General features: G+C 41.6%; 1 protein-coding gene across 4 annotated transcripts in view; it reads right to left on the bottom strand.

Moving 5' to 3' along the window:
• LOC139328665 (synaptotagmin-2) overlaps window positions 1-14932 on the bottom strand; it is a 29747-nt gene that overhangs the window by 4109 nt on the left and 10706 nt on the right. The window contains exons 1-6 of one of the 4 annotated variants that reach the window (XM_070958564.1): window positions 10184-10333; window positions 5158-5386; window positions 4353-4513; window positions 2128-2250; window positions 953-1120; window positions 224-391 (exon numbers count right to left, since the gene is read on the bottom strand). In XM_070958564.1, the coding sequence (XP_070814665.1) occupies window positions 224-391; window positions 953-1120; window positions 2128-2250; window positions 4353-4513; window positions 5158-5362 (825 nt within the window). In that variant the 5' untranslated portion in view covers window positions 5363-5386; window positions 10184-10333. Of the gene's footprint in view, window positions 1-223; window positions 392-952; window positions 1121-2127; window positions 2260-4352; window positions 4514-5157; window positions 5387-10183; window positions 10334-14932 lie in introns of those variants that run through there. The other 3 variants (XM_070958561.1, XM_070958563.1, XM_070958562.1) reach the window with 3 other exon arrangements.

Below are 14932 nucleotides of genomic sequence, written 5' to 3' on the forward strand. Positions count from 1 at the left end.
ATGAGATGGGGATTTTTGCTTCAAAGTATTAGAAATGTCAGATATCTCAGCATAAGAATTCCAAGGTCAGTGTTATGGAAATGATTTTACTACTGCAAGATTGCGATTTTGATGATTGAATGTTTGCACACTGCTAGAAAACATCTCTTCCAACACCTGCATATCATCAATCAGTGATCTCTCTTTAAAAACCTTATTACAAATGTTTGATTGTTAACAGCACCTCCTCTTGATCGGCGCTCTCCAGGTCCCGCCACTCCTCGATCGGACGTCCAAGGTCGATGGTGTTCATGGGAATCTTCACCTCACCAATGACGTCGTGTTTGGAAAATCGGTCGTAGTCATAAACAGACATGACCAGAGTCTTCCCACCGAGCTCCTCATAGGGTACCTGATCGACAGACACAATGCCATGTTGTTTTATTCTGTGATACCTTGTGTTTTTTCCGGTAGTGATGATATGAATATGAAAACAAATTGTTCACATGTTTAAAAAGAATTTTAAAAAATCACCACATGTTCACACAACTTCCTCTGTCTAAGAAGCTTCATAACACAATCTTCATTAATCCATGTTCATATGATTTTCAGCTACTACGGAAAATCTGTAAATGAGCGAATAAGAGCTTTGAGTATGAAGCAGAGCTGCTTGTAGAGACTCTGCAGGCTTTATTAGCCTGGGAAGGAGAGAGCAGGATGCCCTGCAGGCGTGCACACATCCTGAGGAAGATGACAATCCATCGTCAGTGCTATTACACCAACACACTGTAATGGACATGCTGGCAGCAGGTTAACTCAATTTATATAAAAACAGAAACTCGTTCACCATCATCCAGACATGTCTGATCATTGTCTTTGTGTTTGCAGCTGCAACAGTTCATATTAAAGCAGACTGGACCAAAGTCTCCAATAGTGGATGTACTTTATCACTGCGCATCCTGACAAGACTCACCTTGAATACAAATGTCTCATTGAAGACAGGGTTCAGAGTTTTCTTGTGGACTTTGGTGTCAAACTTCTTCTTCTTCTCAGGGAGGAGCAGGACTTTAACGTAAGGATCAGAGGTACCGCCTGAGTCCATGGACATGAGATCCGCAGCTTGAAGGATGCCGACTGTGAGCTGTATGCAGAGGAGGTGTGAGCGGGGTGTAAAGGATAGGATAGGAGTGAAGACACAGTTTTATCAGGCAAAAATCCAACGTCTATAAGACTGCTGATTTGTGTCAGGGTCACGGCTGAAGAGAGAGGTTCCGTAACATCATCTGACAACTTAAGCCCGGCAATCAATCACCACAAACTTTTTATCTCCCACTGGAGACGTACTGAAAGTTAGAGGTTTTTTTTTTTTCAATTTCACAGTGTGATAACTTCTGAAAACTGATTTTTTTATGTGTCATAGCATGTACATACACACACACACACACACACACACATATATATATAAAATGTGTTTGAGCTAATTGTACATTAGGGACAAATACAATAGACACATTTAAAGTACCATTTTGGAAGTAGCTATTGCTCTCGTCGCTGCTCTGTTTTATTTGGACTTCATTTAAGGCTTTTGATTCAGCACTTGAAGCCTCATTAATTCATGTCATACACTGCCACTGCATTACTGATTATAAAGTGACAGAATCTTTGAAAAATGTGTTCCCCTTCCCCTCAACCAGAATTTTTGCAAAACTATTCAATCTGTTTTTCAGCCTTTCCACAAAATTATTCTGTTGCTCTGTTGGGATTTTACAAAGAAGCTGTCTAAATTTGCAAGGATCAAACCTTAAAGGAGTAGTTGAACTTTTTGGGAAATACACATTTTTGCTTTCTTGACTAAGGTCAAACAAGAGGGTCAATGCCACTGTCATATCTGCCCATTCAATGTGCAGTTACAGCTTAGTTAGCTTAGCTAAGCATAGTATAAAGATGGGGGAAACAGCGAACCTGGCTGGAACTATCTTTTCAAATACTGGAGAACTTAATGTGCAAAAAATGTGCAAAAAAAAGTGCAACAATTAAAATTCTGTATGAAAAACTTCTTACATGTCTGAAAATGTTCTTCAAAAATACTATTATTTCTTCTGGAGCTTGACAATATGTGTAATGTATTAACAAATAACAACCACAGACCTTTGTATTCTCAAAGTCATAATCTATAGAGTATTGCAGCTTCCCCAGTTTCTCTTGCTCTTTCTCCTCTTCCTCTTTCTCCTCCTCCGTCAGTCCGGTCTCTCCCTCGTCATCATCGTCATCCTGTTGTTTCTGTAGTGTGAACGTAACAAGACAAAGCGCGGTGTTAAAGGTCACAGCATCAGGGATCAGAAGACAGGGCTCCCAACGACAGACAGCATGCCACAGACACTGGAGCTCCAGGAGTTTTTACGTGGGAGATACATGTTTTGGTTACTGCTTACCTGCACAGCACCTGATGATAATAACCAGGGATTTATCATTTACAGGGTGAGAATGCTCTATTGGTAACACATAAATACATATTTATATTGTACTCTCTGCACACCTGGTCCTCTCATTTTGGATCACTGGGCAATTCCTTCGACATGCTTGTGCAGTACAGTGACAGCCAGAGTCAGTGGAGGCTTTGCATGCTAGTTCCACTAAGAGGGGTAACAAATGCATAAAGTTTTCCAATGAAATCAGATACGAGCATAATTTTCTCTTTTGTCAAACGGCTTTGATATCACCGAATGAACAAGGAGGTGAATGTTTATATAAAAACCCCTAAGGAACTAGCCCACAACAGCAAATGCCAGTGCATACTAAAATGATAAAAGGCAAATAAGACATAATATTCAGTGCAAGGAGATGGCTTTCAAATAACCTACTGCTTTTGGCAGGATTTCAATCTGTCTATATTCACAACCTTCATCTTTCAGGATTAATCCAAAACTTTGGTAACCTGCATGCCTTGTTTCACCGCTAAATTTATGTGGCACCAAAAAAAAAAAGCCTCTCTTTTCAGCTCACCGTTATTACAATAAATGGTTCAGGATTAAAGGGCACAGCCAGCTATTTGAACGATGTAGAGTCTTATTGCTGCAGTGTTATTATTGAAGTTAAATTAAAGCCTCATTGCCAAGGTGACCTTGACTTTGACATGTTTTTTCAGGCCATCCAGTGTCTCCACATCCTACCTCCTACTTGAGCATTACAATCAGAAGGACAGATCTGTGAGTTATTTGTCTCTTCATGCAGTTTTATCATCACCGGTTCCATGTCTCCCAAACAACCAACCATGCCCTTTATCACATGCATAGATTAATAGTGTTAAAAAGTGTCTTGCATATCATCTCTTAGTCCAATACTTTCCATATTGGTGTGAGTTACAGTTACATTGTCCCAGGAACAATGCGTTAGATGGTTAGACTCTCCTCTCTGGGGGTTTATGGAGCACATCATAGCTTTCCATTGTTACATTCTCAAGCTGTCATAACAAAAATAAAAAATAAAAAAAATTGGGGGGGGGGCTAAACAGAAAATAAAAAAAGCAAAGGAAGCTACAACTTTCATTCCATGAAACCCCCCTCTGCCCCGGGGGCCAGAGAGCATCAACATGAGCTATCCACCTACCGTAGAGCGGGAGTCCACCACAGTCAAGAAACACGAGGCACACACAAGACAGACACAAAGCGGGAAAAAAAAGGAGGAGAGCAGAGAGAGGAAGAGATTCAACTCACAAGACACCAAACACACTACAAAAGAGAGGCAGTCAACACCACCACCACCACCACAATTATGATGAGAAATGACACGCCTGTTTTCAGCTGGGGACGATAAATTCACATTGTGGACACAAGTAATTGATTGCTTTAATTAACTGTCACTGGAGCTCAAGGTAATCTATGGTGATGTTAGCTGATTGGTCCTCAAATGAATCTCTGGCTTTTCTAACATGTATCCCCTGATTTACTGTGGCTTTGCTTCCAAAATCTTCATCCATTTTCCTCTATTATAAAATGCGGCTTTTGGCACTTCCGGCTTGTCATAAGAAGCTTTTGTGTTCATGGTGCTCATTATTCTTTGCCACTGTGAAACAAAGAGTGTCATTTTCCACCACGGGTCACAATGGAATACGTCACACGTTTAAACAACCACCACAACAACATCAAATAAACGGAGGGGAAGAGAGCTCTCCTTGTGTCCTCTACAGCCTGGGCTACAAAAGCTGCCGGTAAAAGCAAATTTGGTTAGCTAGAGACATCTTTGAATTAATAAAAACTCTGCAGTAATTTTTAATAACAATAACATTTGAATGATAAATTATTGTAGGAAAGAAGAGGCAAAACATCACCCGTTACCCTGACTTTTCAGCATGTAGGTAGCACAAGGCATCATACCTCACCACCCTGCATGTTCTTCATGTTGAAGCCATCCTTGCCCTTCTTCCCTTTCTTGTTCTTCTTCTTCTTGCAGCAGCATTTTTTGATTATGCAGAAGCAGCAGGTGAGGATGAGCAACGCCGCCACCACAGCAATGGCAATCAGAGCCCATGGAGGCACTGACAGTTTGAAAACAACAGAGGGACGATTGAGATTGACGTCGGTGTTTCTCACAAAATTAACTTTTTGTCAAGCAGAAAGTGTGCAGCGCTGCGTTATTACAGCCCCAGTCACCAGAATGAAATGTTAGTATTGTACATTTTCGCAAACCACGGATGCGTTAAATTTGTACATTTCATATCAGTGTTCCCACAATAGCTATCAGAGTGGCGTAGTTCAGATTACTGGTACATGCATATGAGCTCAGTTTTTCATGAGGAGGAAGAGGAGGAGGGGATGCTGGTGGTGTGGCAGCTAGACGAGATGACTGCCAAGCAGCAGGCTGCTGTTTGAGCCGGGTTTCTTGCCGCAAAATAAGGTATTTTTAACATGACTTTGGGATATTTTCCAGCTGTGTTTGTGGCAAGAAAACTCTGTTTTAAGCCAAAACATGATCTTTTCCTAGCCATAACCATTTTTTTGTGCCTGACTTGAGTCAGACCTTAACTACAGCATTGTTCAAACATAAAACTAAAAATGAAATATAAAGAAATCTAAAATTTCAACATGTCTGTGGTAAAGAAATGTAAAATTTCACCATATACGTGGTTTGCTGAAATTTATAATGCCAACATTTTTTCTGCCGATTGGGTTGATTACTCACGTGGGATTTTATCAATTTCGTTCAAGAATTTGCTCTTGATCTCCTCAAACATGTCATTCTTGTTGATCTCTGTGTTGTTGGAGCCAGAGGTTTCCGGCGCCGAGGTGGAGATGACAGCCGGGGTGGGAGCCATGGTCATGGTGGTGGCACCAGTGGGCTCAGAGGCTGCCATGGACTGTGGCCTTTTGAACAAGTTGAACTTCATTGTCAAAGACTAGGTGCAGCGTCCCTGAGACACACACAGATCAGACAGAAAGGGAGGATTAGATACGGCAAACAACTGCAGTGTGTGTAGCTGCCAAGAATATTTTATCAGAATTTGTATGAAAAGACTCTCAGAATGCAGTTTCTCCTGAGGTGTATTGTTACAGAAGAGCACTGAGTTTAAATTAATTTCAAACATAATGATATATTCTGTTAGAATGATTGTATGAGTGGTCTTCTGGGAAAAACAAACTAATGTATTGTAATAAACAAGTAGTAAGTAAGTAAAAACTTGGATGTAGTGCAGAAAACGGACAACAATTCAAATAACTGATTCATCTTTTAATGCATTTTAATAAAGACCTAAGTTAACATTTTTGGGAAATATGCTTAATTCCTTTCTTTCCAAGAGTTAGACACAAAACTGAAGCATGGAGCTGAGAAGGGAGGCGATTAGCTTAGCTTAGCATAAAGACGGGAAAGAGGGGGAAAGAGCTAAAAAAAAAAAAAAAAGTCCACCAACATGTCTAAAGCTTAAAATTAACACATATCTTGCTTTTTTCATCATTCCATTTACTGAAATGTGAAGAAGGCAATTAGTGGTTTTAGGGGGAGTTATGGGCTGTAACCATTGCTTGATCAGCAGCTTTTAATCCATCCGTGTAGCCTCTCCAGGCTATAGCACGGTTTGCCTGGCAGGAAGACGCTGTGTTCAGTCGTTACTGAGCCTTCGGGTGTGTTCAGACAGAATGTGAGGCAAATTTTAGAGGTGGCACAATTGTAAAGTCAGTGGGAAGATGAGAGTGGGCACTTTTTGCCAAGGGCGATGCAAACTGGGGCGAAGATGCTTCTGCCCAAGATGAAAATGTTTTAACTTGAGCACCGAATACGGGTAATCCCAGGGCTTTATGAATCTACTTCATATGCACTCGGAGATTAGTCAAAAGAAAAGTGACTTGAGGGAACGAAATAGAGTTTTTGGAGTTCCTGGTGAGCTCTGAGATCAGTGTCTGAGCTGATCAAAACACTCAGGTACACCCCCACATACTGCTGTTGCTAGTTAGCTAGCTGACTGCTAATGTCTGGACTAACAAATCCAGTGGTCAAACTCGGGCAAATGAAAATTCACTTCACTTGCAGTTTTAACACCTTTAAAGGTACTGGTGGTTGAAATTTGGATGTGTGGAGAGAGCCAGGTTAGCTGTTTCCCCCTGTTTATGATCTTCTTGCTCAGCTAAGCTAATCATCTCCAGAACCCATTTCCACACTTCAAGACATGAGAGTGATGTTGAGTGTCTGAGCCAACCTCTTGGAAAGAAATTGAATATTTTCCCAAAAGGTCACTAAAACTCATTCTTCAAGCAAAAATGCTAAATGCAACAAAAAAGATGACTCAATCATGAGAAAAATAATTATGTACAGTCCTACTGAAAAGCCCTTCATGTTCGTTCCGGATGTATTGCTCTGCTAGTAAGTGACTAATTGATAAAGATGATCCCATTTGTTTGAGAGATGATGATCTCAAGAGCTGTAAAGAAGCTACTCAGCTCCATGAAAGATGGAGGGGCGCTGAAAAGAGAGGCATCACAATCAACAATGTTCATCGTTAGTGAAGGATTAAACAGAAATCAGTTACGTGAATGAGCACATATTCTCAGAAGAGAAATCTCATAGGATATACAAGCCATGAAAGTTGGGACTGAACACATCGATTACGCTGAGGATATGAGGATTCACTGTCTGAGGTGAGTACCCTGACCCTCCCTCTGAACACAGTGACCAGCCAGACCTGGAGACCCAGAGAGAGACCTGCATGTATCCCTGAAACTCTAAAAGGTAGATGGTAACTTAGTCACATACAGTATCATGTCTGTCTGTTAAATATGAAGCTACAACCAGAAACAGGGAAGCAGCTAGTGGGCGGTGTCCAAAGCTAACAAAATTCAGTTACCGCTGAAATCACACAACTTGTTTTTACACTTCTGTTTTTGTATGAATTACACAAATTAGATAAAATATGTTAATTTGTTAGCTGTAGAGGCTGTGGTAGGTGGATATTGTTACCTTTGGACAGAGCCAAGCTAGCTCTTTCCAGTCTTTATGCCAAGCTAAGCTAACTAGCTCCTAGCGGTAGCTTCATATTCAGTGGAAAGACTTGAGAGCCAGCTATGAACTATCCCTTTAACTGTCTGATGTCAAAGTATGAATGGGCTTTCTGCGTGAACTTATCATGTTCGCCCTCTTCGGGGGCAAACAGTTTCTTTATCCGTTTGTGTTCGAGTTTTATTCCGTTTTCCTGCATTCAACAAAAGGCAGGACAAACATAGACAGTGAGATCGACCGTCTTCCTGACCGTAGGTAAGGCCAAGCTGGGGTGGAGTCTGTGAATGAAATGTTGAACATACACATAAAAAAATATTTGCTAACAATATTTGAATAATATAACAGAAGAGAAACAGGGCTGAAATATTGAGCTGATTAACTTACCAGTTGATTGGCATTTTTCAAGTAAAGTAGACCGATAATAATAAGACCAAACTGTTGATCATTTTGTCACAGAAAGAGGAATAAACTGTAATACTAAAAGAAATATGAGGCTGCCATTCAACTCAGTCTCACCACAATCAGAGAGCCATAAAATAAGCGTCCCTTCACAATGGTTCACCTTTTTTATCCTTTGGAAATTCAATCCGCTGCAACCAGCTGAAAAGATTAATTTCCCTCCCAGCCTCAAGTGAGCATTATATCATTTATTCTCAGCTTTTCCTCCTCACATAACTATGAGTAGCACCAGCATGCTATTAACATTTACTGCTGAGCACAAAGGTGTTGGTGCTCCGGTCTAAATGAGGCTCGCTGTTTTTTGTTTTTTTGGATGCATCTGACAACTGTAGCATCAGCTCACTTTGGATTAAATTAGGTGCATTATAATTTGATGCAGAGGAAAAAGAGAGGCTTCTTCTAGTGGTCATTTACAAGATTACTTAAAGCAGACAGTAACACTGCACTAATAAGACTATTGGGATCAAAGACAGTTTAGTGATTAAGATTTTGCCTGCAAGAATATCTTTACTGCAGTACGCCACATTCGGATAGGCTGGTATTATTTTCAGGGCTGAACACTATGATTTGGATGCTGCCTTTATGCTTGCATGCCCCCCACCAGCTCAAACACCATGCTAAAGAATAATTGGCAACTTGACAACAGTTTAGTTGTTGTGCAGCTATGTGTTTGTTTTTCACTCCAGGGTGAAGACATTGAAGGAGAAAAGTGTTTATGATGGAAAAGGTCACCATTTTTTTCCCTTCATAGTTTAATATCACTGCTACAACTGTTAAGCAAGCACGATGTGGAGGTAGACAGGCTTATAGCATGAAAAGAGAGAGTGACACATAAAATAAAGATGAACAAAACATGCAGCATGAATAAAATATAAAACAAATTTTGCGCATGTGTCTGAATGTGTGTGTGTTTGTATTTGTGTGTGTGTGTCATTACAGCTCTCAGATGTTCAGAGCTATCCAGAGGATGTTTTTGTTTTATCTTCCTCTGAAAGAAAATGATCTGTCCCAGCTTTAAAGACAATTTCTATCCATTGTTTAAATGAACAAGAGCAACAGCTGAGTGTAGGGTTTCACACACACACACACACACACACACACACACACACACACACACACACACACACACACACACACACACACAAATGCATGTGTAAAATAAGGATAATGTACAGCGAGTCTTTTGCTGTACATACAGTTTTATCTAATCAAGCTCACAGCGCATGTGAGGATGTCTATATCATAACATAAAAGTGAAAGCTCAGACTTCTCTGTCAGCATCTGGCAAACACAATTATGATGTAACCTCATCTCCATTGACTCCCAGGCCACGGATCAATAAGTGCTGCATTCCAACAAGTGTATTTTCAGCGTGATCTTACGCACCTTCTCTTGTCGTAGGGTAGGATTTGTGGTCAAATGCATGCCATTCACATACAGTAGAGGCCTGTGTGCTCTGGGCTGGCAGATTATTGTTGCTAAGCAATCCTGAGTGTGTCTATCAGCTATCCAGAATTGCTCACAACCTGCCTATAGCCGAGGTGACCAGCCAATCAAATAACCAATTGGCTCAAGGCCAGTGTCAAGTCACTGTGTGAGCGGTGAGCACGGACATGATATGAATGCAGACTGCTCTGTTCTGTTATGATGTATGGCGATAATGATGAAAGTTTTAGCTGCAGCAGGGGTCCCTCCCAAAAATATAACAGTCACTTTATGTCTGGACAGAAAACCATCAATGAGAAATCATCGTCTCGTACAAAACATGTCAGCAGCTGTAATAATCGCAAAATTTAGGACAATTCCTGCCTTCCTGATCCAACTCAGGAATAACTCAACACTCTAACTTCCATAACTTAACGTGTGCCTTCTGTTGGCATCCAAATGAGCAGGACCGAGGACAGCGGCTGAATATGAAAGACACCAAAACATGTCCATAGGCCCCCCCCCCGGCTTGTTTTAGCTCAATGTTTACCTCTGTGCCATTAGCACTCAGTCCTTATCTGCCTTTGATTTCTGCAGCTCATCACTGGCCAGCATCACTCAGCCACACACGAAAAAAGACTCTGACACATCCTGACTCACAAGGATATTCAGGTACACAGCATACAGCCACAGTGGAATAGTTTCTTATGACTTAGTTTTTTAAAAAATGAAGAGAAGATGCTCTAAGATAGCTGTCTTCTAGTTGTACGTTTGGATTGTATTCATGTCACATAACTGCGCCTTCATTTAATAAGATCTCCAAAACAAAACTCACCAGTCAGATGTGGTATTCCCCTTTGTGAGGTGGCCCATCCAATATCAATAACTGTATGGGCTACAGTGCCTCAGAGCTGTGGTAACATAGCCTGATCTCTCCCATAAGCAGAGACTGCAGTCTCCTCTCACTTCTCTCCACTGCAGCACTACACCCCCCCCTCCTCCCCCTCCTCCTCCCCCTCCTCCTCCTCCTCCTCCTCCTCCTCTTCTTCCAATGCACACCATCTCCCCCATTTTCCACCCTCCCATCACACACCTCCCTACTCCCTTTCTGTCTCTCCCTCAATGTACTGATGCACGCAGCCTCTTTACCTCTTTCTCTCCATCTCTCTTTCTCTCTCTCTCTCCCCCCCCCCAACCTCATTTGCGATGCTGCTCACACAACTGATTGCAGCATGCCACTCTTTGGTCTAGCATTGGAGGGCAGTTGTAACAGATCAATATGCACAAGCTTTGGGGTGAGAGGAGGGGCGTTTGAATAGAGCCACAGTTTGCACAGATCAGAGACAGAGAACCAGTAAGGCAGGTAGAAGGAGGGCCAATGAACTCTTGAGGGTGTGCTTACTTTACCACATCAGCTCCAAATAGTATCACACTGAGCTCATACAATTAATTGGATCCCAGGAATTGATCTCAGAAGTGTGATATAACCCTCCGGAGAGATCCTTCCCTGTTAAACCCATTCAGAACGAACAACTGACACCAAGAATGATTAGGTCAACTTGTCTGCCTTTCACTGATCCCTCAGGAGACCCGGCAATGATAATTGGAAGTCAGCAGATTGCAAAGCATCCTCTCCAGTGAACACAAACAAAAACGTAGCCCTTGGTGGCACCGTTACATCACGAAACATATGCTGTGTGACCAAGAAATCTTTGCATACATAGAGATGAGAATACTGGGCTTGAATGTGAAAATCTGGGTAAAAATAGCCAGGACATATTCATATACAGTTTATTCATATATACATGATTAACTGGTTTCAAATCATCAAATGCATAACAATGTCCCATCTCCATGTACTTCTGTACACATTTATGCCCGTTTTCATTCCAGCATTCAATCTTTTTTCCCCGGTTTTCTCCTCTAACCCTCTTTCCCTCCTTGCTCTCCTTGGGGAAATACCTTTCTGTGTGCTCATGTTCAGCCAGCAGCTGTGAGGAGCTGGTGTAAGGTTGCAATGAGCCTCTTCTGCCACAGGGGGGCAGGGACCTCACACAAACGTGCTGCATCACAGGGCATCTTTTTTTTCTTTTTCCATACCAAACTATACTGCAAAGTTATGCCCAGAGACACTTGTCTTTCATGCTTTCCCCAAATCAGTTTTCATCTGCTACATGCACTCAGTAAATTGACACAAACTCCTCTTTTTAACAAAATATTTAGCTGCAACTTTGTACAAAACTGTTGAAAAATGGCATTTGTTTTGTACGTTGTTAAGATCGCATATGCCATTTGCTTCTCAGTATAAATTTTTGTATTTAATGACTTTCTGTGTCATCGGATTGTCTGAGCATTTTCATCATACTAGAGGGTTTGCGAGCCATGCAACTTTGCAGTTTCAGGACTAACAAAGGTAAAGAGGCTGGAGAAGAACAGGTACTGTCAGTCAAATCTGCAAAAGTAAACATAAACAGCATCTTAAACCTCAGAAAGGCAGTAACGCCTGGCAAATTCACTTGTGTGATGTAGCAAAAAGCAGGCAGGGCATGAAATAAAGGGGTTGCAAACAAAAACTGTGGAGCTAGCATTGCTAACAAGCTAGCAAGAGTAGTCCACAGTGAAGTGCATCAGAAAGTGTCTATCAGGCACTTCATTAACAGTAGCTTGTCATTATTCTTGCATTCGCTGCACCAGAGCAGTATCCATCCTTCTCTGCTGTCTGCAATAACTTCTGAATGAGAGGTCATTCCAACTTGGAACCTGGAGGTGATTAGCTTAGCTTAGCATAAAGACTGGAAGCAGGGGGAAACAGCTGTCTGGAGATAAGAACTCCTCTTATAAACAACTTTAAAATGCACTGCAAACACCTACTGTAATATCTTATCTGTTTAATCAGTAACAAAAATGAAGAGTAAAAATGAGACTGTTTACTGAGAGTTATCTGTCTGACTATTTCATGGCTTGTTGGCATGTCAATGTTGCAGTGATTTCCTGGAGTTCATTGTGTTAATAAGTGAAATGAAAGGATGTGTGGTCGGCTGCAGAACAGCAGAGTGGCTGTTTGCAGTTAGGAGGAAAGGGAAGCGGACACACTCCCAGTTTACTGATCTGTTGTCTCAATAGAAACTTCTACCGTCAGTGATTATACGGTGGCATTTAAAGCTAAGCATGGCATCACTCATTGTGAATCTGCATTGTCAGAGGAGCAGACTTGGCAACAACTATAACTAAATTCACTCAAAAGCAGATTTATGGTGCAGTAAACCCAGACTTCATTGTGAAATAAAGTGCAAACACAAAAGCAAAAATTGAGAAAATGTAGAGGCAAGAACCAAACAGCACTACTAGAGTCAATAGATATCTGATATAAGACTAGCCAGCATTATGAGTTACTTGCAAACATGAATGACCCTTTTTTGCCAAAGTAAATGAAAATTTTCAGTCCATGTATCTTAACGCAGTAAAGCAGAAAAAATGACAGATTAAAAAACCTCTTGAAGGTCCTTGCACTTGGTGTAGAGGTGGCTTTGTGTGAAATAAAATGTACCACTAGATAAAAAGCATCAACATTTCATCAGGAAAACAATTTGCCACCATAATGTGAAAATTCTTAAAAATCCTGTAAAGCCTATGTGTTTATCAGAGTAAAAACATTTTTATGAAGTCACTGTCAGTCGGTTTGCTTCACATAACCTTCATATATACCGTGTATACTGTAGGTTATATAACCTATTTGAATGTTATATTTCCTTTAATATTAGCAGCCTTGAACTTCCAATGCAACAGTAACAATTAAAAGACTAATCAACAGTTACCAGATAACAAGTTTGCTCATTCTTAAAACTGACTAATGATCATACAGCTTTCTGAAGGTAATGATGTTTCATTATTTTGGATCTGGTCACCAGTAATCAGCTAATGTTCTTGACCAGAACTAATAAATCATGACTGCTTCTTGACTCAGCAGCTTTGGTGCCTGGCAGAGTTTAGTGCAAGGTCACAATGCAGCTGCATTATTGACCGAAGCAGTGATAGTACAGTAGGATTGGCTCACTTGATTTCCCAGTGCATTGTGGGATACTCCAGCCCTTCCCTGGCTCTCTCATTTCCTCAGAGCAGCTGTGAATGAGTAAATCTCTCTCTCTCCCTCTCTCTCTACTAGTTGTCCTCTCCACAAAGCATGAGTCAGGCCTGAGGACCGTCCTGTTCCGGGACTCAATAAGAGCAACACAACCACTATCAAAGCCCCACATAACGAACATATGCAGAGAGCAGCTGCTGCCAACGCGTGCCAGTGCTGAGTTGTGCCGGGACGTTTTGGTCGAGATGATTTGTCTCCTCTGAGGCAGCAGAGAGGATGTGGAAAAGACTGCACCCTCTCAGCTCCTGCAGGGAGTGCTGCAATGCAGGGGTGTAACAGAGAAATACAAAGCGAGGAGGCAGTTTGTCCAACAGTCAGCTGCTCACTCTCATTCCTCCATTTCCTTCCATGCCTCACTTCTTCCTCTCCTCATTGCTTTCATCTTTTACTTTCATCGTTTTACCCCCTTCTGCCTCCCTACCAACTCTCTTTCTCTGCATGTCTCTCTCTCTCACACACACACACACACACACACACACACACACACACACACACACACACACACACACACACACACACACACACACACACACACACACACACACTTAAAGCACTGGCCGTACTCTAACCCATCATTACTGCAACAAACAGACAGCAGCAAACAGAAAGCACCATATGGCGTCGTTGGCTCTGTACATCAGTTGCAGTGTTTGGAAGTCTTGGAAGTAGCAGTTGGTCAACAAGGTGACAGTGTGTCTGTGTTTGCCTATGTGTATGTGTGTGTGTGTGTGTGTGTGTGTGTGTGTGTGTGTGTGTGTGTGTGTGTGTGTGTGTGTGTGTGTGTGTGTGTGTGTGTGTGTGTGTGTAAACACTGGGTGGATTTGGTATGTGTGTTGAGTGGGTGGATGGCTGTCGAGGAAGAACTCCTGCGCTTTGACAGCAGCTTTTTACTTTGAGTTACAAACATCTGTGATACGACAGTGTCTCCTAAGTGAAACAAAACAGAGCTGTGACAGCTCAACCATGTAAAAGCCATAACTGCTTATACTGATACAGATTTAAGGATTTGCCTCCAAAATAGTTCAATAATTAAGCAGACAAAGCCAATTATAGGGGCTGCAGGGCCAACAAAAGCGCAAACACACTGAAGTTGTATGGAAAGACAATTTGAGGGATATGAATAAGCTTCTTTTGTCTAAAAGCTAAACAAGTCACAAGGACATTTAAAGCTGTATGTCATGCCTCCACTGAAGATTTGTCGGCTAAGAGATGACAGGAAATGAGAGGAGAGATCTGGACTCACAGTGGGACATCACTTCTCTCAGTAAGTGCCTTAAACCTCTAAATGAGAGCGCATCTATGTTCCCATGGTCCTTTGTTCCAAGGGTCTAATGTTCTCCAATTCATTATTCCGTTACAACACATCAATCCTCCTATTGTGTTCAGGCCTAAACCTAACCCTGGGAACACAGGACCTTAGGTACATAGGATCCTGAGAACATA

The sequence above is a fragment of the Chaetodon trifascialis genome, chromosome 3, assembly GCF_039877785.1.
Source record: "Chaetodon trifascialis isolate fChaTrf1 chromosome 3, fChaTrf1.hap1, whole genome shotgun sequence".
In the NCBI taxonomy this organism is placed as follows: domain Eukaryota; kingdom Metazoa; phylum Chordata; class Actinopteri; order Chaetodontiformes; family Chaetodontidae; genus Chaetodon; species Chaetodon trifascialis.